Source organism: Camellia sinensis, chromosome 10, assembly GCF_055761805.1.
Source record: "Camellia sinensis isolate YWXY chromosome 10, ASM5576180v1, whole genome shotgun sequence".
Taxonomy (NCBI): Eukaryota; Viridiplantae; Streptophyta; class Magnoliopsida; order Ericales; family Theaceae; genus Camellia; species Camellia sinensis.
In genome coordinates, this window is record NC_138970.1 from 123,886,235 (window position 1) to 123,914,013 (window position 27,779).

The 27,779-nt window shown below is 36.5% G+C and overlaps 1 protein-coding gene across 32 annotated transcripts in view; it reads left to right on the forward strand.

Annotated features, from left to right (window-relative positions):
* The first annotated feature begins 11,619 nt into the window (after nt 1-11,619).
* The window catches only part of LOC114262990 (uncharacterized), a 63,267-nt gene continuing 47,107 nt past the window's right edge, over nt 11,620-27,779 (forward strand). For 2 of the 32 annotated variants that reach the window (XR_014343127.1, XR_014343140.1), the window contains exons 1-6: nt 11,696-12,009; nt 12,134-12,298; nt 12,380-14,076; nt 14,160-14,245; nt 16,361-16,545; nt 16,694-16,761. Coding sequence is in view for 3 of the 32 variants with exons in the window: in XM_082893286.1 (XP_082749412.1) it covers nt 12,553-13,818 (1,266 nt within the window). In the remaining 29 variants the exon portion in view is untranslated. Of the gene's footprint in view, nt 16,762-22,116; nt 22,260-27,779 lie in introns of those variants that run through there. The other 30 variants (XR_014343117.1, XR_014343119.1, XR_014343128.1 and 27 more) reach the window with 28 other exon arrangements.

Here is a 27,779-nt window from a genome sequence, read left to right on the forward strand (position 1 = left end):
CTCTATGGAACTGACAAGTTATTCGTACCCGGCCAGAGGTTTCTTTCTAGAACTGACAAGTATGACCCTTAATGCTCGGTATATGATTTGTTAGCGCTAATGGATATATCACATATGAACAAGCATGAATTATAATTCCTGTATATGATTCAAACAAGAATGTGAATAGGAATCTGTTCCTATTTTTTTCTGAATCTGGTAGGATATCATTTATTTAACCCATTACTCTGTTATTATTCACTGGGTTTTCACTCACTGTTTATATTATATATGTAGGTGAGCAGGCATGTAACCAGGCCTAAGTTGCTGCCTGGGGAGTTTTTGGGACAGCCAGCCACCGTGCCTCCTGGGGAGGTTCCCGTTTTGAGAAGTCAAGTTTTGTAACCATGTTTAGGCTGTTTCGTTTTTGTTTACCTGTACACTGGTTAAGTTCCTTATAATACATAATATTATCTATAAGGTGATGTAAGACTTAAGGAAGTTTAACGTCACATATATATGTATCTATTTCAGTTTTGAAGTTCAATGGACTATGTATCTATTTATGTTCCATATAGGTCTACACAGTTCAATGGACTATGTATGTTTCTATATTTGCTTCCGTAGCCCCTTATTATACGATAATCTGTTCAGAGGCCTTTTGTAATCCAAGGATTACTGGCCTATTACGATGTTAAACCTACAGAAGCGGGTTTGGGTTGTGACAATTACCTTACTAGACTATATGTTCACCCTACGTGGCTGAAATCTTTTTTAGGTGTTGATGGCGTGCCCCGACCTTGAAGCAAGGTATTGAGATATGTGCATAAGCTAGGAGAACTCTTTTGCTTTGTAGGCCCTGGTCCATCTTTTGTAGGCTGAGTGCCATTTTTGTAAGGGTTGGATGTAAATACATTTATGGTGTTATGCATATAACAACCTTCATGATCCAAGATTGTGAACTATCATGATCTTCACAAACAATAACATAATGCGAAAAATAAATAGCATACTCAAATCTGTTATGCAAGACCTTTGAGTGATCCAAAGTTGATTGGACATAAACTTAATATCAATATTAGTGAAAAAAAGGTTTCTCTCTCTTGACCCTCTTTAGAATAAGTTATTCAGAATGACTTGATAAGTAATTTGAATTTTCTTTTATAGGCAGAAAGAGGACCAGTTTCCTTGTTCAACTATAATTCCACTTGCCCATCAAAGTAGAATACTTGGAAATCACTTTTCTTATTGACCAATCAGATAAAACCTTAGAGCAAAATATATAGAACCATAGTCCTGTAAATTCTCTAATTCATATAGCCATATCATGTGGGTCACCCTAATGACTAAATAATTAATTTAGTCTTACATTCTCCCACTTGGCCCATATGATAACATACATCAAGATTTAATAAGGTTAACATTAGGCACACAATAAATCATATCCAATCTTACATTTAATTTGGTCATCATCATAGTACTATAATTAAATAGTTCACTAATATGAGTCATGGCGGTTCTACACCGATAGTACGATACAGTTCCTTCCATGTACCACAACACTAGTAACTAGTTTTGTGATGTCCTGAGTCCTTTTAAAGAAATTTGAGTATACTAATTTGAAATTTCTATCTCTTTTAATTGTCCTTATTACCGTTGAGCTCTTTGAGTTTCATGTTGTTACCTATTCTTGTCCTTGCGGTTGTTCATATACATCCTAGTGTATTCTGAGGTGCCAATTTGCATCTTTGGGTATTAGAGTGGATCCGGGAATGGTGGGAATGCTCTAAGGTTGCTTTTGTCTCAGTTTTGAGTTAAGACTGCTTGAGTAGTACTTTTGTCATTTGAGCGGTAATGTCATTCTTCTAGTTCTTGATTGTGAAGTCTAAAATATTGGGAGTGTGTTTTCACCATTTGAACAATCTATTACAGAAGAAAGAGAGATTCTGGAAGTTTGAATTCACCGCTCAAGTGCAGGATTGTTCACTCGAGCAGTCTGTCCGCAATCAGCTCCGAAAAATGTGTCCAATCAATTAAAAGTTGAACCATTACACATCTATTCATCATTTTTCATTTCACACTTGTAGACATCCCATTTTGACTAGCTCAAAGACTTGGGTGCTTTTTTTTAATTACCCGATGATGAAAATAATAACATGTTTTTCATAAAATCTTTAGTAAAAAAGAAGGAATTTGAGTTTTATTTTCCACCCTAAGCCTATTTTGGCCAAGTGTTTAGGTCATGTTAAGCACTAGAGCGAAGCTGGACTGAATTGAAGCAAAATGGCCAAATTTCTCTTTGGTCGGTCGACCACTCCACAGACGGCAAAGTCCAATTTTTGTGTTAGTTCGGGTGGGCACTTCGCAAACCTATTTTCTAACCCCTTTTTGCACCAAATGCGTGTATACTCATCCTCCATTGCCTAGTGCCTAATCCATTGAAGGTAAATGCTCTACTTTTGTCTTTTATTAGCTCCATTATCTTCCTTAATGCTCCATTAATCTTCCACCCTGTCTTTCACCATTTTTTCACTTGCATAGCCTATATGAATACATCAGATTGTTGAGAGGAGGTGGAGGATAGATTGAGTAGAGAAAGCTAGAGATTGAGGAAAAAATAGGAGGAAAGGCAACTATTTGGCTGAGTATTGCACATGCGACACATGTCCCACAGGTGTAGCCAATGGTGGCACATGTGTGGTAGAGGGGAAGTTCAACTGCATGAAATGCAAGTGTGGCTAGAGGGCCCGCATGTGTGGCTAAGGGATTCCCAGGTGCAATCGAGGTTGAGAAACTGCACGTGGAAACCTCCCAGCCAAGCTTTAATTTGAGGGTGCTTTGATTTGAGAAAGTCCCAATTTATTTATTTATTTATTTATTTTCTGAAATACTAGTTTCAAAAAATGCATGAAATGAAGAATTTATGTTATTATCTTGAAATTGGAGATGAATGAGTATAATTTATGAGATCATAGCATTGTTGGAGAAGATTGTTGGCCATTGGTGAAAAATGACGTTGTTGTAGAGATTGATACAAAATGATGACAAAAACCTATTTTTTTATCCATTGTGAATTGTTGAATTCATGGAATGAAGACTTGTCATTGGATAGAGGTGTGTTGAGCTCATTTTATCATAATTAATTAAGAGCATGTGTTGCATTATTGTAATTAAATATCATGGTCTTTAATTGAATAAAGTGGTGAATCTGAGTCATGTATAGATGAGAATGAGAATGAGGATAATTTGGCTCAATAGTCCACGGTGCTAGATCGTAAACAGGTGTGGTGTAGGTACTAAGTTCCTTTTGGTTAGAAACTTGTAAATTTGGGGGTGTTTAGGTGATTCTTAGTGATGGTCACTGGCAAAGTGTTACTTCTAATAGCTCACTAAATTAGGTGGTGCTTAGCAGTAAACATTGGTAGCTACATATATGTAAGAGGATTAACCGAGTTAATGAAATTGAGAAACGTTACCTTAATGGAAATGTCTGGTTTTAGTCATTAAAATCAATGTAAACATTTTTATGTAATGAGACATGCCCTGACATTGAGGCGAGAGATAAGATATGTGCATGAGCTAAGAGAGAGCTCTTTTGAGTTGTAGGCATTAGGCCCTTTTTGTGTAAGTTGACGACCATCTTTTGTAAGGGTTATACCTTTATTTATATTATGTAAGCCTAAGAAAAATGATCATTGAGTTGGTTGAGCTTAACTCATAAAGTTGAACAAGTTATAATATTGCCCATAAAAGTATGGCACATGTTATACACACTTTTTCTGTCAAAAAATACTAGCAAATGTAATCAATTGAATCAAATTGAGACAAAATCATAAATTTAGAGTCAAAATCGAATCAATTGAAATTACAAGGACCAAAATAACATAAGAGCCAAAGTATAGGGACTGCTGGTGTAATTTGCCCAAAAATATAAGAGAAATGGCTAAGGATTACATACAAAAGTGATAAAATCTAGAAGCAATGACATAAACAAAGGATGGATACCATAACCCACTCTCCAAATATGTAACATTTAGTTCATGATATTTTCTCAATCACCTATATTCTTATTCTTCAATAGTTACATGATTTTATAAATCTGGCATGTGATGTAACAACTACAATTGAAACATTTAAATGGCCCATGGGCTATGATCATTTAAATGAGTCTAGTCCGTTAGTATTTGTACCATATTTGACATGGCCAATAAAAGGCCGTCACATGGCAAAGAGAGCCTACAAAGTTAAATTCAAGCTTAGATCAATCTATAGGATCCACGTGTGACTTGGGTTAACCCATGTTATTGGATGGCCATTGATGGCATAAGGTTTGACTTGGTCAAATAAGAAGTGGCTGATCTGTCACATAGGATTTAGGAGGTAGTCGTTGGTTAGCTTCTATTTCTCCTCGATATGGAAGAAGAATAGAATGAAAGAAAGCAAAGAGGAAAAGCAAAGAGTGAGCCACGTGTCCTATCTTTGAAGATAATTAAGTTGCTAGAGACATGCAAAGCATAGGATAATTAGTCATACTAACCCACAAAGAAAGTGGAACGTGAATAAGGAAGTGGGGTTATGGAAGAACAAAGATAGGATGATTTGTACGGTTTTAGCCCAACTCACCACTAAATATGGTAAATGAGAGATATTAGTGCATAATGAACATGTGACAAAAGCCAAACCACACCAAACAAAGAATTCAACATTCAACACTTCAATTCGGTATTCACCCAAAAAACAATTTAATTCGGCCCGACACCATTGTCTTTACATTTCTTAGTTCTAGCAACTAGCGTGTCTTAGATTTTGTTAACCATTTCAATTTGTAAGCCTTTTTGTTCGTCAAATGAAATAGTTATATCCTTTTTCCATTCACGTCTCAAGTTCAACACTCTCAAAAAAAGTAAGAAATTGTGAAGTTCTCTTCATTGAGGCAAAAAAAGAATCTTTGTGGCATTTTTTTATTTCGTCACAAGAATTTTCTTGTTTTTAGAAGTTAGACAGAGTGTATTATTCACATTGGATCGTGATATGATCCTAGCATGCCCGCATTTTATTTTCCATATCATCAATTGTGCGATTGTTTTTGTTTAGAACAAATAGTTACAAAAACAAGGCACACGACCAAACAAATAATGGCTCAAAAAACGATCAATAAAGGAGCAAGTTGCTCACATCCACTCCACCTCACTAATGGTCATGGTCAAACGTTAACACCTAAAAATGATAAACAATAGTAGGATGAACAATTGTCCAGTGTAGTATTTTTTAACTTAGGTAATATATGTCTTACAATGAATGTGATTATGTTGTGATACATTATGTAGACACCCCACTTTTGACTGCCCACGAGACTCAGACGCTCGGTTTGGTGCACTCGATGATGAAAGTTGAATTGTGAATTCGCAGCGATTCGGAATCAATTAGGCTTCCGAAATAACCTCATATCTTCAACATTTACCTTATGGAAACCTGCGAGCCTTATTTTTGGACCTTTTCCCTTCATGAGCTGAGGTTGAACCAAAAAAACAGGGGAGGCCATCAAGGCCCACCCATGCATTGGTGATGGCCGACCGTGGCTATGAATGACCGACCGGCCTTTGATGGCGATAAACACTGTTCTAGGCGGGAGGCCGCCAACTGTCCATTTTTGAAGTATTTGACACCTTTTCAGCTCGAATTCTATAAAACCAAGGCTCTGGGATTGTTTTGAGGGTTAAACAAATATCTAGAAGAGAGATATACACCCTTGAGAGCCTTGACTCCTCATTCTTCCATTGCAAGGCATCCTTTGAGCTAACCTAGTTTCCTTATACCACTACTACACACCATACGCAGCCTTGTTTGAACATCCTAAAGCCTTGGTTGATCTTGAGGAAGTGTAATTCAAGCTTGAGAGTGCATTGAATTTGAGTTTGAAACTCTAAAAGCAAACTAGCTTCTTGAAAGGTATAAGCTTGCTTTCTCTTCCCTTGTTCTCATTTTTTGTTCTTTACACCATCATCCTTGCTGTTTTGATTGTTTTTGAGTTTGTTTAAGGTGTTGGAGTTGAGTTTAAAGGGTTACCAAAAGGGTATACATCTTTATTTCATAATCTAAACTCTTCTCCGCTTTACTCTCTTTCCTTGGTATTCATGCTGCTTTTTCAGAGTTTTGAAAGGCTAAAATATGTGGTTTTGAGGTCCAAAAGTGGAGGGGTTAGCCACCCCCTCCTTAGGCTTGCTTACTAGCTTTAATTCTCTCTCTCTTTTTTTTTTTTTGCTTGTTCTTTTTTTGGCTTTTATAGTGTAATTTTAGCACTGTTTTTAGCCTTTTAGGGGCTGTTTTAGGGTTGCCATGGCCTTTAAAATTGTTCCATGCTTTGGTTAGTTCATGTGTTGTCTCATAAATTGCATTCGTGGCTTATATTGTATTGTTCTAAGCTTTACCTTGCTTTATTTCCATGTTAAGAGTCTCACTCTAACTAATCAATCAACCATCTATCATTTGTATTTGAGAATGATTTCAACCGATCGAGGTTGCTCGAAACATGTAAGAATGGCTTACACTTAATGGCTTAATCTCTTAGGGGATTCATTGTCAACGGTGTAGCCTTTCTCTCATGTTTTAGAGAGACCTCTCGTTTGACGTTATTTCTTGTTTAGAGGACTTTTAACATCACATTTGGATAAATGGACTAATGAATAACAAGGCCTAATAAAATTGCTTTAAAATTTGGTTCAACGCACTTAAAGAAAATGGCTTGAAAAGCTTGAACTTGGCTGGACGTTATGCCAAACTTCTTATGTCAAGTGCCATCATGCATCAATTCATGGTGTTTTTGATGTCCTTGAGGTGTCTCAAGTTCTCTTCTTTGAGTTCATGTCATGAAAAAAAGGGAGGGGTGGTCCATTTGTATTACATTTATTGATTTTGTCCAAAATCATGTCCTAAAGCATCAAGCAATTAATTGCTCATTAATGTCTTTAAAAATGATTCCATTCTTCTCTTAAGGCCCTCCTATGACAAAGAAGGGTGGAAGGACAAACAGAGCTTGAAAATGCTCTATCTGCACTGATTTCACCTCAGAGCATAGAAACAGAGTTTGCACCAAATCAATACACGGCCGGCCCTTTGTGGGCCCGGTTGGCCATCAGTAATGCATGGCCGACCCTTGGTGTGTGGCCAGCAGTGCAGTTTTGCAAAAACAGAGGCAGTGGCTGAAGGTGAAATAGAGGCAGTCTGGAGCAGACATAGCAGCTTTCAGGCAATGCACATGCAACCTCTATCCATCTCCCGCCATGCTTATATCAAATGCGTTTGGTTATTTAATTGTTTCATTAGCATAGCAAATGATGTTGTAATATTTAATTAGCTTAGCCTAGTTAATTTCTTTTAATTAGCTTAGATAGTTAGTTAAATTATTTATTTGGTTTGTAATAATTAGTTTAATTAGCTTAGCTTAGCTAGCTAGTTTATTCATTTGGACCCTCTTTCGCGAGGGCGTAATGTTGTAATAAAGTGTGTATGTGTTTGTGTGTATGTCTTCCAATTCCACATCTTTCTCCATTTTATTTAATTGCTTTCGATGGTTAGATTAAGGATCATGTTTCGATTAGCATATCGCATGTTTGCATCCATTTATTTGTCTTGCATGCACTGAGGCTCGGTGCATCATTCAAACTGCATTGTCATTTCAATACTTATTTGAATACGTGTTTAACTACATGTTGTTCAAATCGATTCATATGCCATATTAGTAGCTGAGCCTATTAATTGCATATTGCATGTGTTGCATTAGACATCTTGTATAGTTAGGATCATGCATCTTTCTAACAAGTTTCTGTTTTGGCTTGGAGTACTAGGTGAGTTTTTACGCTTTAGCATACTTGCATAAGTGTGAATGTTGCCATGATTAGCATGCTTGCCATGAGGTTATGTACTTAAATGCTAAACTGCATGAATGCTTGTGGATGAAGGCTTGTTGCTTGAATTGGAACGATTCAATAAAATGTGCATTTTAAGCCCACTTTGTTAAGTGGCAAATCTGTTTTAAGCCCACTATGTTTGGTGGCAAATCCGTATCTTTAAGCCCACTTGAGGTGGCAAATTCAAACCTTTTTCGCAAACAAACATGAGTTGAATTGTTCCAAGTCTTGTAAACTAGTCTATAATTGCTTGTGTGCGTCACATAGTGAAGCTAGTTTAATAATCAGAACAAGAATACATAATGTTTATAAAACATCATATCATAATTAGTAGAGGCCGATCTTTGATCGGGCGAGTGAGGATGCTCATTTCAGGACCTTCCCCTCTCGTACCTAAGTTCCCGAGCCGAGGCAACTTTGGTGATGACGGACGCGTGGCCTTTGGCACGAGTCAGGGTTTCCTAAATTTCCCCCAAAACAAAATATTTAGGTGGCGACTCTATATCTAGCAAAGCAATCCAATTTTGGCATTATTTGATTGAAAATCGATTTTCTAAAAAGGTTTGCCGAATTTGGACTTTTTGGTGATTATGAGTTTCACATTGCACTTGTGAGACTAGATTCAGAACCGCGAGAGTTCGAACTGTGAGGCCTTTTTTTCAAATCCTTTCCGAAAGGTGGGGCGCGGAAAAAGGCGAGTCCACACATTATAAATTAAATTGATTATAAAATCAAGTTTCCAATTTTACGATAATCATAACATAACCTCAAAAGTTCAATAGTTCAATGAAGAAAATACAAGTTTAGTTTCAAAGTAAATTTTCTTAATTTAATACACTTTGATCAAATTCATATTTTCCTTCAAATTCACAAAATTCTATTTATATGTAATTTGAGGTGAGTCCCTAGGTTGTGTAACTGCTAGTGGTCTATCATAAGAACCACCTAATAACCCCCACTTTATTGGTTTCTAGCCGAAAGAAAATTGATACCTACTTTGCGCTGGTTTTCAGTCTTTTACCAAGGATCTTAAGCCAACTTAACAATAGCTGAAACTACATACTACACCGATTCACCACTTAACCAAAATATTTTCCAAATTTTCAACAATTTTTCCATTTCAAAGCTTCGATTCACATTCACTATAAAACAATTACGACAATCATAAGCTTCCAATACTGTTTTCAATTCAATATTCTTAATTAAACATTTTCCATTTCCACATCTCATTTATCAAAATAACATCTTATAATAACATGGTTAAAATCGACAAGTTTTCTAGTTTCAAAACTTATGATGATTAAACAATATACGAGTAATAAATTTCTTAGTTTTCGTTCAAGTTTTAAGATAGGCCATTCAATTTTAATTTACAAATTTTCAATTTACAATATTGAGTTCAACATCTATTTTCAATTCTCAACTGTTTCAGTCATAGTTCCTTTTTTCCAATCATATAAGCAGTACAAAATTAATAACATGTTTTCATTTATCCTTTAGTTCAAAATCAAACTACGATGTATAAATATGAGTTGATTAAAGAATATGTGTTCTATCATAACCAATCAACAAATTAGGTTATAAACAAATTAAAGAGAGGGGAATGAAATTTAAATCTTTGAAACTTTTACTGATTTTCTACTTTAAAAGAAATGTATTTAAGAGGGTAAGTCATACTTTTGAAATCTCAAAATTTATTAGGGTTAAATGAAAGAATTTGGGGGATTTTCATTTAAATCATGTATTGAATGAATATTTCTATAAAATTAAAGAAATGAAAGTATAAGAGAGTTTTATTCAACCAATTTCAATTCTCTAAGATGAGTATGAACATGCAAGTTAAACATCAAGTTTTGTAGAGAAATTAAACCACACATACATCATCAAACTCATATTAACTTAAGAAAGAAAAACCCTACCTCAATTAAGAGAGAAGAAAAGCCCTAGATCTCTAGAAGTTAACGAAATTGAAGATTGAAACAGTAGAAACACAACCCTCGACAAGCTCTACGAAGAAATTTTAGAGAGACAAAAAGAGAACTTTAGTGAGAGAAAGAGAAAGTGAATTATACAGGAGAAGGTTTTTGGTCATATAAAGGAAAACAGAATGAAGAAAGGAAAGAAAAGCTAAGTGGTCATGTGACTCTACTCCCCCTACATAAGCAGGGACACAACCGCACATCCTATTGTAGCCCAGCTACCTAATCACAACTCACCCCAACCACACTCTCAAATTGATACTAAGTCCAACAATGTATTACAGTACTAACGGTCACAATGATGGATGGATCCAAAAGTAATACAAATATATTTGATTACCAAATTGAAGTTGGGTATGAAACCCGAGTCGTTCCACACCGCTTCTTGTATTTTTATATTGCTACTCTTGTAATGAGTAATGCAATGAGATTCCTTAAACATTTTCTCTAAATATATTTAAATTGTTGGCCTCTCCTAAAGTTGAAGTATTTTTTTCTTGATGAGGGGAGGGTGATAGAGGAAGAAAATCTTGATTCTCAAACTGAGGTGTTGAGCTTGACTGACCCTAGAGATTGATATTTTTCACTATACCAATAACCAATGCACATAAAATCAAAGTGTTGAAGTGATCACCTATTAGAAATAATTACTATTTGCAAAATAGTAAACTTTGAGAAAGATTTTCTAGATTTGTCTTGTGTCTATGTAACAAATGGTCCATTTATTGATGGGCAAAGAATGAAGATTGAACTCGTGTGTATCGTAGGTTTCAGTGTTTTATGATAAAAATAAAAAAGTAAATTACAAAATATAAATAATTATGAGTGAAAAATTGAAAATAATTGCAAAAATATGGTTCATTTTATTATTTTTCCCTTCTCTCTCTTCATATATTTCTCTTTCCTCTTTTAGCTAGTCACCTCTCACTTGCTAACCACCATTTTCTTACTCAACCTCACCAGGCCACCTCTACTTCTCCATTCTCATCGACACCACCTACATTCTCCTTAGCTTTCTTGACACTGCCCAACTCCTCATTGACCTTCTTCTATGCCTTCTATCTCTATTACTCATGATCTCTATTTCTTTTTAGGTTTTCAAAAGGGAAAATGGGTTTTGAAAGGGAAGGAGGTCATGATGGAGATGGATTGGTTTGCTGTAACTCGGGCTTTTCAATAAAAGAAGAAGACTGGAAGGGTGGTGGTGGCACTAGTGGGGGTGAAAGGACGGGGAATGCAAGAGGTGGCCATGGGGGGAACATGTAGCCATTATGGTGGCGATGGTGGCTATAGGTAGGGAGGGTTACACACAAAGAGAAAAAAAACATGAAAAGAGGAGCTGAGAAGGTAAGATATGGTGAGAGTTGGCAATAACGAGTATTGGATGAGGGAGGGAAGACCAGGGCCTAGGAAAGTTGGGAGACTAGTTGGCTACCGGAAAAGAGTAGCCAAATTGTAAGAAATAAGATGAACAAAGAGGAATAAAGAAAATGGAAGAAGAAAGCATGGAAACAAGAACATAAATAACAAGAACATAAATAAAATCATGGTTTTGTAATTATTTTTCAAACTTTCCACCTTTTATTTTCCAAGTTTCCACCCCTTAGTTCCACCTATTGTTTTAAATTTATATAAAAGGAAATTTATATAAAAGGAGAATTAAATATAACTACTTATTGTTTTAAATTTATATAAAAGGAAATTTATATAAAAGGAGAATTAAATATAACTGCAGATAGAATTATCCAATGCAAAAAGTGAAAAAGGAAAAAGAAAAAAGAAATACAAGAGAGAGAGGGGTATTATTAGCAGCGATCCAGGGTGCAATCTAATTTGAGAAAGAAGAGCAACGGGAAACAGAAAAAATAAAAAATAAAAAAGACAGACACGAACGAACGAACGAACGAACGAACGAAAACAACAGCTCTCAATGCTGCAGTGAACAATCAAAGGAAGACAAAATCAAAGCAAACACCATCCCGATTTTTGAAGATTCAAAAGCTCTCTTCGAAAATCAAATCACCGAAGCTCTCTCTCTCTCTCTCTCTCTCTCTTCAACAACATCAACCAAACTCGAAGCTCTTACTTCGCTTTCAAAGGTCCCAACTCAACGATTCATCATCATCGTCCTCATACACATACTGGTTAATTAATTCTCTCTATCTCTCTCTCGCTTGCTCGCTCTCTGTCTGTTAAAAATTTCCAACCTTTTTTTTGAACTCACCTCCCAACTCAAACAAACTATCCTGTTGATCTCTTTTGTTTCAGTTCAATTCGCGATGTCACTGTGTGTACAGCGTTGAGTTTCACTTGTGAATCGTTTGAATTTTGAATACATGAGTGTTTTTGGTGGATACAATGGTGAAACTTTGTGGGTTTTACAGCTTCAACCTGATAACAGATTGGTGTTTCGGCGAGTCATTGGGTTTTAAGGTATGAATAATTTGAATATGAGTTGAGTAATAATTAGGGCTTTCTTAAGTGAGTTTGATCTCTGCTTAATCTGATTTCTAGGGTTTCGGGTTTTACGAAAATGAGTTTCTACTCTGCATTTTATGGTGTGTGGATGGATAAATTTGGGGCAGTTTTGATGCTCTGAGCCAACCGTAGCTCGGAAGGATTTGGGGTTTTCAATATATATGTATATATATTAGCCATTTGTAGTGTATGAGTTTGTTAGCTGAGATATGCAACCACATCAGAATTCCCGAATTGATGTGGCTGAATTGAAGGCTCAGATAGTGAAGAAAATTGGGCCTGAGAGGTCCAAGCGGTACTTTTATTACTTGAATAGATTTTTGAATCAGAAGTTGAGTAAGGTTGAGTTTGATATGTTGTGTTTTCGGATCTTTGGGAGGGAGAATGTACAATTGCATAACCAATTTATACGTTCAATATTAGAGAATTCATGTCATGCAAAGACTCCACCTCCAGTTCATGAAGTGGGACCCGCAAAATCTGCTGTAGTAGCTGTAAAAAGCTCACCAACTATAGAAGATGGCCATGGGCAAAGTGGGTTAGTTTCTTCAAATCAAATGCCAAGTGTGCCAGTTTGGTCAAATGGAGTTGTTTTGCCAGTGTCCCCAAGAAAGGGAAGGTCTGCTATTCGTGGTAGGAAGTTCAGTGAGCAGCCTAGCCCTCTTGGACCTAATGGGAAGGCAGATAGTGCATCTTATCCATCAATGGCTACAGAAGACAGTTTTGTGAAGACTCTGATGGAAAATGGCAATTTGGTTCCATGTGATTACCGTAGGTCAGAGCAGCATATTCAAGGACTTGCTGAGCATCCTGACAATGGGAGACCTAGAATAAGTAAATCAATAGATGCTCCATTTTCTCTACATAGTAAAGATCAAACTGAAGCAGATGTTGGTGAAGATGACGAAGAGGTGGAACATGCCAGCCACTTGAATATTTCTAGAAGTCCTCTCCATGCTCCTCTTGGAATTCCATTTTGCTCGGCTAGTGTTGGAGGGGCCCGGAAAGCATTACCCTCGGCGAGCACTAGTAATGTCATTAGCTATTTTGATGGTGGGGGTTTGTCTGATAAAGAAACACTGAGGAAACGTATGGAGCAGATTGCACTGGTACAAGGCCTCGGAGGAGTTTCTATGGACTGTGCTAATATGTTGAATAATATGTTGGATGTGTACTTGATGCAGTTGATCGGGTCTTGCGTGGAGTTGGTTGGGTTGACAGCTGGATATGAGCTGAAAAGGCTGTCTGCCCACAAACATCAGATTCAAAGCAAGCTTTCTAATGGTATGTGGCCTAGTAATCACTTGCATATGCAAAGTAGTGGTGCTCCCCAAGAAGCTATGGAAGAGCAGAGACCGCATTGCTCAATATCGTTACTAGATTTCAAGGTAGCAATGGAGTTAAATCCACAGCAGCTTGGAGAAGACTGGTCATTGTTGCTGGAGAAGATCTGTATGCATGCATTTGAGGAATAGCATACCCACATAGATATTGGTTTTCTTTTAAACTTGGTTGGGTCAATTCATCTGGTTTGAAGGCTTGACATCTGAGTTAATACATGGTTTATACAGCCATATTTCTGCTTGTGTTCATGGTGAAACACATGAGAACCTCCCAGACGTAGCATGGGACTCTTGCAAGATGAAAACAGGGCTTGAGCTTTCCACATCTGTGTTTTCCAACTTCAGATCCTGTACACTACTGGGAATTTATCCAACAGCAACCAGCTAAGGGTAATTTTGAGCAGAATGCCCATGTTTGGTTGCCCTGTTGTACATTTAGCATTCATGTTGGCTGTCTTGTGCTGTCACTGCAGATCTTGGGCTTTCCATGTAATTTACAGCCAATGGAGAGGAAATCTTAAAAGTTTTGCACAGATACTGTTGTCTAGCATGGTGGAAGGTAAAAATCACATTATGTAATAGCTGTAAAATTGCTCTTTATGTATTTTCAATCTGAGAATTGATTAAAATCCGTATATCAATAACACATTCACATCTATTGAATACTTCTTTGTGGTTTAAATTTTAATGTTGCTACTAGGTGACAATTGAAAATTCATCTGTTAAAATTATGTCCCACTTGTCTTGTGTTTGCTAGGGGATATATAATTTGTTGTTGAAAATCACTTCAACTCTCATGGGTTACAATTTTAGTACAACTAATGTCAGTCATATTGCAAGTTAGATTTGGCAATGCATTATGACTCTTTTGACTGCCTACCTGGTAGGGGCTGCTCCTCTGTTGTGGGTAAATGGGATTTAGCCATCCATGTTACAAAGGACTGATGCCATAAATATTGTTCTTTTGTCATGTTGTTTGTGATACTATCATTATTCATTCCTCTTGAAAACCTTAAAATGAGCCTCCATTTTCGACATAATGAACCGATAATGACAATTTTCTGGTCAGGGTAATGTCCAAGAAATAGAAAAAAAGGGAAAAGAATGTTTTTGTGGGAAGATTCATGTACATTAATCACTAGAATGCATCAGCTTTCATTATGGAACTTTTCAAAATAATTTTTAACTTAATGACTAATATTAGAGTTATTCATACAATATGGGCATTATTCTTTAAATTAATGAGTTGCAATATAGTACCACATTTGTTGGAGCATGTATGAAAGTGGAGTCCCACATTGGATAAAAAGTACAAAAAGTAGGGTCTTATTGGATGGGCTGTCCACTTACAAGCTTAAGCTTTTAAATGGTTATGAGTTCCAAACAATGTATGTTGGGCCTTGGTGTTGTGTGTGTGGATTTTGGAGTTTCTCCTTTACGGATTGGGTCATGATCATGGGCTCCTCGGATTTCTCAACAAGTGGTATCAGAGTCGATGGTTAGCGATCTGTGGGCGAGCTTTCCTGGTTGTACCAATGTTGGTGGGCTTGCATAGATAGTGTTGATGGAGCGGGGAAAATCCATGGGTAACTCTTGATGGCGCAAGGAAAATCTAGGTGCATGTGGCTTACGGGTCCACGACATGGTGACTCTTGATGGAGTCTGGTGGTTGACAATGGAGTGTGTATAGGTGGTCTGAGTTGGACACGGTATTATAGAGTAATAGATCAGAATTACGGAGGAGTGCGTGTGATTTGTGGTGAACCTGTGGATGATTGATCAGACTTGAGGGGGAGCTAGGCTAGGCCTAATGTTTGGTCCACAAGAGGGGGAGATTGTTGAAGCGTGTGTGAAAGTAGAGTCCTACATCATCTAAAAACTAAAAAGAGTGGGTCTTAAATATTCTTTGGACTCTCCATTTATAGGCTTAAGCTTTTATATGGATAGTTTCAAACAATGTACGTTGGGCTAAAGTGTTGTGCGTGGGCTTCGAAGTTTCTTCCCGACAGATAGGGCTAGCGTTACTGTGCATTTGTGGGCTTCTCGGATTCCCCAACAACATTACATATTCTTATAGGAAAAATGAAATATTCCTTAGAATCCTCTATCAGGCTTCTAGAATTTTGTTGAGTTGAATTGAATCCTTGTACCTGCTGAGAAACAAGCTGATACAATGAAGTGAACATTTTTGTCCTGTATTACAAAATGCAGGTCAAAATTTCAGGTTATTTTGACAATCTTCCTTTTTGTTTTTAATATATATATATATATATATATTTTTCAATTTCCAATGATTTCAAAAAATATCGGTGGAGACCTAAAGATATCGTCTGTAGTGCTGAGTGTGTTGTGTTGAATTTTTTTTTACTTTGGAAAGAGAAGGGGAGGGAGAGAGTACAAATGTAATAAATGTTTTTTTTTTTATTCCATGCTTCTTCAGAGTTGAAGTTGGAAGTCTTATGAAGGGAATATGTTTGATTCTTTACTTCATTAATTTTCATTTGGCTATCAAAGCAGATATGTCAATTCCACAAACAAATTTTTTTAGCCATCTAAACTGAATTCTTTCAGTCAATGTTGTTCTTTTATTATAACGAAATTATCTTGTGCTAACAACAGCCCCTTGCAGAATTCGTAAGTTAGAATATATAAATTTGAGGAGGTAACATTGCAGATTGAAGGCCATGCAAATTACGCCTCTGTGATTGACGTTTGTAACAGAAAGCCGATAGAGGAAGGGAAAGACACTTGATATTTTAGACCAAGGTATTTAACAGTGTTGTGGCACATCTTTGCTCAATCAATGAGAGGCATAAACTCAGAACTGACCATACGGATGGAGCCAGCCATTTACAACACGCAAGTAACATGTGAATTTAGATGTTTGCCATGCTTTTTTTATTTTTTATTTTATTCTTTTACATTCTCCTTTCCTATAGTTTCTCTGACACCTTCCAGGGATTCATGTTTTAATTCAACTAATTCTTTTATTCTTCATGCTTATTAGGTATTCACTCACTTGTCCAGCATGAGCGTGCTTTTTTTCAAACAAAGATACTAAGAAAAGAACTCTCTGTGAGTTAATTTTCTAGTGCTGTTGGAGTTGTACCCTGCTTGCTTTGGTTTTAATTCTTACCAATAATTTTATTGATTTTTGTCAGTTATTTTTTTCATAGTTCATTCTCTAGCATTCTTTCAGAGTTCCACCATGCCTGCTTTTTAGTTTTATTTTCTTTTGAATTATTTCAATGCATTTTTCTTTAGCGTAAATTACACTATTGGCCCTTGAGCTATGTTACTAGTTTGAATTCAGCCCCTCAATTATGAAAAGTGTTTCAATGTCAACCCTCTGTCCATATCTATTAGGCTTAGGTTTTTAGTGGAAACCTACTCTTGAAAAGGGTATTTGAGAGATAATATAATTTCCTAACTACCCATTTTTTACTACTTCGGTCGTTTGCCCTTAGAATTTCATTGGACACCAAAATTTGCTTTTGTAGCATGATGTGATGCATTTGTCTAATGAAATTCTAGAGGCAAACGATTGAAATATAAAAAATGGGCAGTTGGAAAATCATGTTATCTCTTGCATGCCCTTTTCATGTGTGAGTGTCTATTTAAAAACCTTAAAAACATGGTCACATGGACATAAGATGGACATCATGGTTTGAAATATCGGTTATGTAATGTATTTGCCGTTACAAGATAGTGGTATTTGGATGTCCCAATTCAGATAAACATGAATTTATTGGAATGAAAAAATTCATAGATTATCAGCCAATATTTACCACTATTACTTTAACCAATACGTTCTCTATCGGTATATGGCACATCCAAGCTTGATCTAGGTTACATTTCACTTATTTTTTCTTCTTTTCTCTCAGTTATTGCTCCACTTGTTTCAAATACTTAGATCTACTCATTTAAGACTTAAAACTTAAGGATTCAAGCTTAGGCCTCGTTTAGGAACAGGCTAATTTAGTAATTTTTTGGCTAATTGGCTAAAAAAGTAGGTAAAAAAAACTTGTATGTTTGGGATGACTTTTTGACTAAGTACGAAAAGCTGTGCAAAAAGTAGAGAAAAGTCGTAATTGTTGACTTTTTGGTATGACTAATTGGCTAATTGGCTAATTTAGTAACTTTTTGGCTAATTGGCTAAAAATGTAGCATCCCAAACGAGGCCTTAGTCTTTCATAACATTTCTAAAAATGTTAATTTGTTATTGAATTTTTAAACAGTGTTACCATTCCTTGTAGCTGAATGATGGATCCATTATGGTGCATTTGCCCCTAAATTTCAATAAATTACAGTTGAAGTGTTGAGCTAAACCACATCATCCTCTAATTATGAGCAAAATTGGAATACATTTAGCCTCGTACACATGAAGACGGGGAATTGACTGAAATACATGAAATTAAACAAATTTGTCTACGTTTGTTAGAATACGAGGTTAAAGATTATGGTTTATTATGGTTAGCGTCTTGAAAATTCAAGTGGTAGTGGTAATACCATGCATAGCTGTCAGAATCTTATGATTCACAATTCAATTCACTCTGATTGACCTCTGAAGCAATATAAGGCGTGCTTAGTTGCCAAGGATTCTTTGAAGAGTTGTGGGATTTGACCATGAGGAGACTTTTATTGCTGTAGCTAAGATAACTATTGTTTGTACGTCTATTTCTATTGATGTTGTTCGTCTATGGTCAATTTCTCCGTTGGATGTCAAGAATGCTATCCTCAATGGACATCTTAATGGCAAAGTTTATGCACCCTCCTTTAGCCATTTATTTTGTCACTGGCTATGTCTTCGTCTGTGTCATGCCTTTTGTGGTATAAAACAGTCTCATCATTTCTGGTATGACCGCTTTCAACCAATTGTTACTTGGTTTGGATTTCACTCTAGTGCTCATAATTCCATTATTTTTATTCACAATACGGATTGTTGGGATGATTGTTTTTGTTATTATATGTGGATGACATGATAAATCTGCTGTTATTGCTATTGTAAAACATCTTTTTTGTGAATGTAAGATGGAAGATTTATACCTTCTATGTTACTTTCTTGGTATATAAGTATCTTCTTAGCTCAAGGGCTATCTTTTGTGTCAATCCTAATATAATCATGAGATTATCGATCATGCCTAACTCTCTGATAATGTATTTGATACTCCCATTGACTTACATTCAAAATTTTCTACTTCTAATGTTTTTCCTCTTGATGATCTTAATTTGTATCACGTTAGTTGATTGGTTGTTTGGATTGCCTTACTATTACTCGTGCTGATATTGCTATGTTATTCATATGGTTAGCAAATTTGTCTCTGCACCGCACTCTACTCATTGGGTTGCTTTATTACGTCTTGCACTATGTCTGACGTACTATCTTTCAGATCCTATTGTTATCTTCTTCTTTCTCTCTCTTCGGGCCTCTATTGATGATAATTGTTGTGATGTTTTTGAATGCAAGTTCACCACTGGTTTAGTTGCTGGCAGTATTCTTTACTAGTTTTGTCTACATCATGTATTCTTACTCATTAAAAAATTTCTCGAGACATAATCTGGTGGGTGTTAGAGAATAAAGAGGTGACAAAATGTTATGTTGATGTGATTAGGGATATGTATGAAGGTATGACGACCACTATTAGATCGCTTGCTGAAGAGGTGAGTGAATTTCCAATTTCGGTAGGGTTACACCAATGATCAACTTTAAGTCTTTATCTTTTTGCTTTAGTTATGGATGAGTTGACGCATGATATTCAAGATGATGTGCCATGGTGTATGCTTTTTGCAGATGATATCGTGTTAGTGAATGAGACTAGAGAAGGAGTTAATACTAAGTTAGAGATTTGGAGAAAAATACTTAAATCTAAAGGATTTAGGATAAGCAGAACCATGACAGAGTATATGGAGTGTAATTTTAGTAACAGTCACAATGGAAGCAGAAAAGAAATGAAGATTGAGAACCAAGAACTACCTAAGAGTGAACATTTTTGTTATTAAAGATCGATTATCACAACGACTGGGGAGATTGGAGCGGATGTGGTCCACAGAATTAAAGTAGAGTGCCTTAAGTGGAGAAGTGCGTCTGAAGTACTGTATAATAAACGAGTACCCATTAGACTAAAAGGAAAGTTCTATAGAACGACTATTAGACTAGCGATGTATGAGACAGAATGTTGGGCAGCTAAGAAACCACATGTAGAGAAGATGAGTGTTGCTGAGATGAGGATGCTAAGGTGGATGTGTGGCAAGACTAGAAAAGACAGGAATGAGTATGTTCGAGAATGAGTAGGAGTAGTACCAATAAAAGATAAGTTGAGACAGAATAGATTGAGATGGTTTGGTGTTAAGTGTTAGGGGTAGTTTGGTCATTATGTCTTATTCTTATTATTATAAATAGTTGTGTGTAAAGGGAAAACCTTATGTTTTTGAATCAATATTATATACAACAGCTGTTTCTTTCTCTCTCTCATTCTATAACTTCAACTTCTTCTCATCTATACATTCAATACATTCAACATGGTATCAGAGTAATATCTTTCTCCTTGAAGATTGTTCCTTTCATTCTTCCTTCTTTGTATCCTGGTACATGTAAAAATAAAAAATAAAAAATTAATAAATTTGCACTATGCTCGAAATCTAATGGGTATGTATTCTATAATCTTCTTTTGATTTTTTTCTTATTATTGATTGCTTTTTTCCTAATTTTTTTTTTTTTTTGATTTTTCGTCCAAACTGGGTGATTTTTCGAAAGTCACTGTTTGAGCACTTTTTGGTTGGTTTTTTCCCTTTCCCTCATATCTTGGGGAGCCGATTAGAACCCTAGAGGGTTTTCTATCCTTGTTTTGATATTTTTTTGGCCCTACCTTGGATTTTTTCCAAGTTTTGGATGGTCTGCTTCGGTTTTCAAGCTCCTAGTTGATCTGGTTGCTTTGTTCTGGGATTATTTTGCATTGTTTCAGCCTTAGAAGGTGAGTTACTGTGCTGGTTAGGTGTTTTCAGGACTTGTTTGATATCCTTCTTGTGTTTTTGCACCATCTTTCTCTCATCTCATGGCTGAAAGTGAGGGTTAGGACTCTAAGGGCAAGGAGGAGAGTGGACTGAATCGTGATATGACTCTTAGTGATAGTCCTCTCTAGATTAGTCCAGTCAAGCTTAATGGTACCAATTACTTGATTTGGTCCTGCTCTTGCAATCTTGCCATTACCGCCCGACGTTTGACTGGCTATATTACCGGTAGTACCAAGCAATCTACTGAGGATGGTGCTTTATCCGCTCAATGGATTTCTGGGAATGCTTTAATTATGGCCTGGCTGATCAATTCTATAGAGCCGACCATTAGTCGGACTTTTCTCTTAATGGATACTGCTCACAAGATCTGGATAGCCGCCTCTCAGATGTATTCTTAAAAGGGTAATGATGCACAGGCCTATGAATTGAGAAAGAAGATTCGGAGCTTAGATCAAAAGGATCGCTCTCTTGTAGTCTACTATGCTGAGTTAAGTGGTTTATGGTAGGAGCTAGATTACTACCAGAGTTTCCAGCCAGTTTGCTCCACGGATGCCACTATATTTCAATAGGCTGTGGAGAAGGAGCGGGTGTATGACTTTCTTGCTAGCCTGAATTTGGAGAATGATTAGATATGGGTTCAGTTGTTGGGTTGCTCTCCGTTTCCCACATTGTATGTGGCCTATGTCCTGGTTCAACAGGAGGAGAGTCGTCGTAGTGCTATGGTGCATGTCCCTATTTAGGATCGGTCAGCGATGGTTATAGCCCCAAAGTCACGTGATACTCAGCCTAGTTTGCCTCAGGGTGGTGGTAAGGGTCCCTTGGTTGATCGGGACCGGTTGAAGTGTGATTATTGTGGGAAAGATAGACATGATAAAGAGCACTGTTGGAAGTTGCATGGTCGGCCTACTTGAGGCTGTGGTGATGGTGGTGGTGGTGGTGGTGTTCGTCCTCAAGCACATGTTTCTGAGACTACTGCTAGTGCCTCGGGTGACACCGGTTCTATTTCCCAAGATGAGCTTCACACTCTCAAACGGTTGATGGCTCAACTTGATTCTTTCTCTACCTTAGCTCCTTCCTCTTCTGCCTCTTCCAACTTTGCCCACAGGTATTTTTGCTAGTGCACTTAGTAGCTCTTCGTCGTTTCCTTGGATCATTGATTCCGGTGCTACTAATCACATGACAGGTACTTCTAGTCTTTTCCATTCTTATTCACCTAGTTTTGGGCGAGATAAGGTTAGAGTGGTTGATGACACTTTATCGTCTATCTTTGGCAAGGGTTTAGTTCATTGCACTTCTTTACTTTCTCTTCCATCTGTTCTTTATGTTCCTAATTTTTCTACTAATTTACTTTCTGTTAGTAGCATTACAACTGCTCTCAATTGCTTTGTAACCTTTTTTTTGATTCATTGTGTCTTTCAGGAACTGGCTACAGGAAAAATGATTGGCAGTGGTAAAGCATAAGGTGGATTGTACTTTCTGGATGCCGTTCCTCCTGCATCAACTTTGTCCTCTCAGGCTCTTCAATACACTTCCGACTCCTCCCTTCGTCTTCTTCATTAGTGGTATTGTCGTTTGGGGCATCCTTTCTTTAGTATTTTAGCGAAACTTTTTCCTTCATTAGTTCGAGGTTGCCCTAGGAATAACTTTGTTTGTGATGCTTGTGAGCTTGCTAAGCATAATCGTACTTGTTATCCTTCAATTAATAAAAGAAGTACTTTTCCTTTTGTGCTTATTCATACCGATGTGTGGGGTCCTTTCCTTGTGGTTTCTACCTCTGGTTATTGGTGGTTTGTCACATTTATTGATTGTTATTCCCGTGTGACTTGGATTTATTTATTTCGAACTAAAAATGAGGTTTTCTCATGCTTCAAATTTTTTCATAAAATGGTGTCCAATCTCTTCAATGCTACTATCAAAATTCTTCGGAGTGATAATGGGATGGAATATGTTGATGGAGTTTTCAGGGCATACCTCGAGGAGCATGACATTCTTTATCAGAATAGTTGTGTTGGCATTCCTGAGCATAATGGAGTTGCTGAATGTAAGAATGACCACTTCCTTGAAGTTACTCGTTCTCTCTTGTTTACCATGCAAGTGCCTGTGTCTTTTTGGGGGGATGCTTTTCTTACCGCTACTTACTTTATTAACCGTATGCCCTCTAGTGTCCTCAACTTCCAAATTCCTCTTGAACTTCTTCCTGTGACTATTTCCACTTCTTTCCTTCCGCCTCGGGTTTTTGGTAGTGTTTGTTTTGTTCATCTTCAACCGCGTACTCGTGGAAAGCTTGATCCTAAGGCTGTCCGGTGTGTCTTTTTTAGTTATGCTGCTACTCAAAAGGGCTACAAATGCTATGACCCTCACACTCGTAAGTTTTATGTTAGTAAGTATGGATGTTACTTTCCGTGAATCTGAGTCTTTTTTTTCCTTGTCCTCCGCTATCTCCTCAAGGGGAGAGTGTTATGGATGAGATTGCGGATGAGGTGGCATCATATCAGCATGAGTTGTCTTTTTCCTTTCTAATTAGCGGATTGTTATTTGTGGTGAGGGGGAGCCTAAGAGTTCTGTTGATGAGTTTGATATCGGTGGTCGTTTGGACAGAGCTGATCTTAAGACATTCACGGCGTCATAAAGAGCAGACTTCTCTTGTGCCACAAGGTCAATCATCATCTCTTATGCCAGTTCCACACCCCGTTTCCATTGACTCTACAGGTAATGATCCGTAGCCTATTCCTTCACCAGTTGTTGATAGTCCTGTATCTCCTTCACCGGTTGTTGATAGCCCTGTTGCTGATGATTTGAGTCTTCCTATTGCTTTTAGAAAGGGGGTTAGAGTCTAAACTCAGCACCCCATTTTTAAATTTGTGTCATATGATTCGCTGTCTTCTACATATCACGCCTTTGTTTCGTCTCTTTTTTCTGTGTATTCTGCAGCGTTGGAAAGAAGCTATCAATGATCCTAAGTGGAAGGTAGCTATGGTAGAAGAGATGCAAGCTTTGAGTAAAAACAACACTTGGGAGTTGGTGTCTCTTCCTAATGGAAAAAAACCAGTCGGATGTAAATGGGTGTTCACCATTAAGCACAATGCAGATGGGATGATTGAATGGTACAAAGCAAGACTAGTGGCTAAAGAATTTACCCAGACATATGGAATAGACTATCAAGAAACTTTTGCCCCTATAGTGAAGATGAATTCCATTCGAGCTATTCTTTCGTGTGTTGCTAATTTGGGATGGCCTTTACAGCAACTAGATGTGAAGAATGCCTTTCTTTATAGGGAGTTGGAGGAGGAGGTATATATGGATGTACCTCTAGGATTCTCATCTCAGTTTACAATTAGAAAGGTTTGTAGATTGAAGAAGGCTTTGTGTGGTTTGAAACAATCTCGTCGAGCCTGGTTTGGTAGATTCCTAAAGGCAATGCTGGGATTTGAGTATAGGCAAAGCAATGCAAATCATACCTTGTTTGTCAAACGCAATATACATAAGGTAACAATGCTTATTGTCTATATGGATGACATAGTTGTGACAGGTAATGATGAGGAGGAGGTGACCTATCTCAAGATGAAGTTAGCCAAGGAGTTTGAGATCAAAGACCTTGGTCCGTTGATGTACTTTCTTGGGACTGAAGTTGCCAAATCGAATAAAGGCATCTTTATTTCTCAAAGAAAGTACATTCTAGATCTTTTTTAGGAAACATGCATGTTGGGCTGTAGACCAGCTGATTCTCCGCTTGAGTCCAATCATCATCTTTGTAGTGGGGTTGGTGAGCTTGTGGAGAAGGAAAGGTACCAAAGACTTATGGGAAGATTGATATATCTATCTCATACTCGTCCAGATATTGGCAATGCAGTTGGCATAGTGAGTCAGTTTATGCATGATCCGTGTGCAACTCATTTAGATGCAGTCTATCGTATTGAGGTACCTTAAATCTGCCCCTGAAAAAGGAATTTTGTTCTCTAATCATGGTTACTTGAGGTTGGAAGCATTCACAAATGCAGATTGGGCAGGCTCTATAGATGACAGACGCTCTACCTCTGATTACTGTGCTTTTGTAGGGGGCAATCTAGTCACATGGCATAGTAAGAAGCAGGCGGTAGTATCCAAATCTAGTGCTGAAGCTGAATATAGAGCTATGGCACATGGAACATTGAACTGATGTGGCTTCAATATTTGTTGAGTGAAATAGGGCTTGATTGCAGTGATCCCATGACTTTGTATTGCGACAACAAGGCTGCCATTAGTATTGTGCACAATCCTGTTCAACATGACCGGACTAAGCATATTGAGATTGACAGACATTTCATTAAGGGGAAGTTGAATAAGGGTGTGATATGTATGTCTTTTGTTAAGTCTGAAAATCAACTGGTAGATGTTTTTAGTAAGGGTCTTAGTAGTAAGATCTTTCACCCCATTTGTTGCAAGTTGGGCATGAGAGATATCTTTGCACCAACTTAAGGGGGAGTGTTAAGTGTTAGGGGTAGTTTGGTCATTATGTCTTATTCTTATTATTATAAATAGTTATGTGTAAAGGGAAAACCCTATGTTTTTGAATCAATATTGTACATAGCAACCGTCTCTCTCTCTCTCTCTCATTCTACAACTTCTTCTTCCAATCTATACATTCAATGCTTTCAACATTTGGTCATATACAACGGAGACCAACAGATGTAGTAGTGAAGAGATGTGATATAGTGACAGTAGATGGTAGTGTTAGGGGAAGGGGTAGATCTAAATTGACGTGAACTAGTGTAGTAAATAGAAATATGAATCTCCTTAATTTGACTAACGAAATGGCTTTGGATAGAGTCGAGTGGAGAAGAAAGATTCATGCAGCCGACCCCATTTGATGGGACTTAAGGTTTGGTTTTGTTTGGTTTATTCCATATAGAATCAAGATTCAAGAGACAATTAATAGCATGTATTTTTGCCCTCCTTTTAGCTGCTTTGACTCATACTGAGATAATTCAAAGTATTTTCATGTGGCTTAAAAGTTTTAAAGGATTACATAAAGGTAGAGAGATTCAAGACCAGATTTCTCAAAGTCGACATTTTTTTTTTTTTTTTTTTTTTTTGGTCGACTATGGGAAAACTAAGTTTATAAAGCAACAATCGTTTAATGCGTTCATGCATAATATAAATTTCCAAAAGTATCCTTTTGTTCCATGCTATTAGTTGTATTCAAACACATTTAAAATGGATACCAAACCAAACTAAGCCTTGTGTCCCAAGAATGTGGGGTCAGCTACATGAATTCGTTTTTATCATTCTGCTCTGTTCAGGTATATGCTCTGTTAAATTAAATAAATTCATATATTTTTTTGCTATTGTATCTCGTGTTAGTTTACGTCTTCCTCTTTCTCTAGCATTTTCATTTGTGGTGAACATATCACTCTTCGTTACCGTTACATTTGTACGCTTTGTTGTTGTAGAGGGCAAACCATCTTTGTATGTTCTCTCTGAACTTATATTCAATTAGTGCTATTCTTATTTTTTCACGAATATATTTATTTCTAATTCTATATTTCATAGTCTTACCACATTCATCTATGTATTCTTATTTCATCTATCGTCATTTTATGAATATGTTGTTTTTAGTTGTCCAATATTTTGTCTCTTAAAGTATCGCTGATTCACTGGCCTTACATCTGTTCTATAAAATTTTCCTTTCAATTTTATTCGTATTCATCAATCACATAATATGCTAGATGCGCTCCTCCACTTTAACCGACCTACTTTGATTTTATGGATAACAGCATCTTCAACCTCACCATCCTTTTAATATTTGAACCTAAGTAACAAAAATGTTCACTAATGTTATTTCCTGATCTTCAATCTAAAATGGATAAGTGGTAAAATATGAGATGTTGTACTTTGACAATCAGAATGGGTGTCCATTTAAGGATATCCTAAAATGTATAGTTTTCAAATCGGGATTCGTATTGTGAATCAAAGTAGCCTCGTACTGAATCGCTAATCGAATCAACTATTAATTTCCAAAGTAACAATAATTAACAATGATATTGATATTTGGAAAATATGCATACATACTTTTTTAAGCAATAGTGAGCAAATAATAAGAAAGATTAGAATCGTTTATTTTAAAACCTAAAACATTTTAAAAGGTATAACTGACATCACACATGTAATATTCAATTTAATAAAATAGTAACAGATAATTCTTGGTGTAAATTTAATCTTAAACATCTTTAGAAGATGCATTATGATTTTTTAAACAAAAAAAAAAAAAATGAGAAGAAAGGCTAAAAATATGTTGGGTTTGACTGAATCTGATTGGATTCTATTAAAAATTCTATGATCACTAAAATAATAACAAATCGTGTATATATGTTGGTTATTTTGATATTAAACACTATTAGAAGTTGTATTATGTCATTTTCACTAAAAAGATGGAGTAAAAAAAATTGAAAATATGTCAGACACAATAATTTCAAAATTGCATGAATCGTAAAAAGTGAATCGAATCGTGAATTGATTGTGAATCATGTGATTCATTAGAGATTCACTTCCAAAATAGATTCACTCATAGATTCGTATCGATTTTGCACAAATTACGAATCAAATCATGAATCGAATTGCGAATCGTAAGATTTTGATAACATAGCTAAAATGGAATAGTGGACAATAAAAATTGTCAGTGGGAGTATAAACATGAGCTTTTGTTTTAATCTCAATCAGATCAGGTTTCCTATATGATTTATCAATATGAAAACTTTTAATACCAACCCTAGCCCTTTTGCTACCATGCAATTCTTTACCTTATCATCCAATAACATAAAAATAGTCAATGTTTAGAGATGTTGCAATGGTTATTCTGAAATTATAGCAGGATATCAAGTTCTGTTTTAACCTTTCAAGCTTTTTGTAGTTATTTTTCTATTAAAAAGCTTAGGGTTTTGATTAAGCAAGTTTAAGCTAACTTAGGGTTAGGTTTAGTGAAATAATATTAAGGGTGGCTTGGTTGTGAAAGGTTTGGGCTTAAGGAGAAAGGAAATTGATGACAAACTAAAGACTATTTATGGGCTGGCAATAGTAATTCTTGAACAGTCACAGAAAGAAAAAGA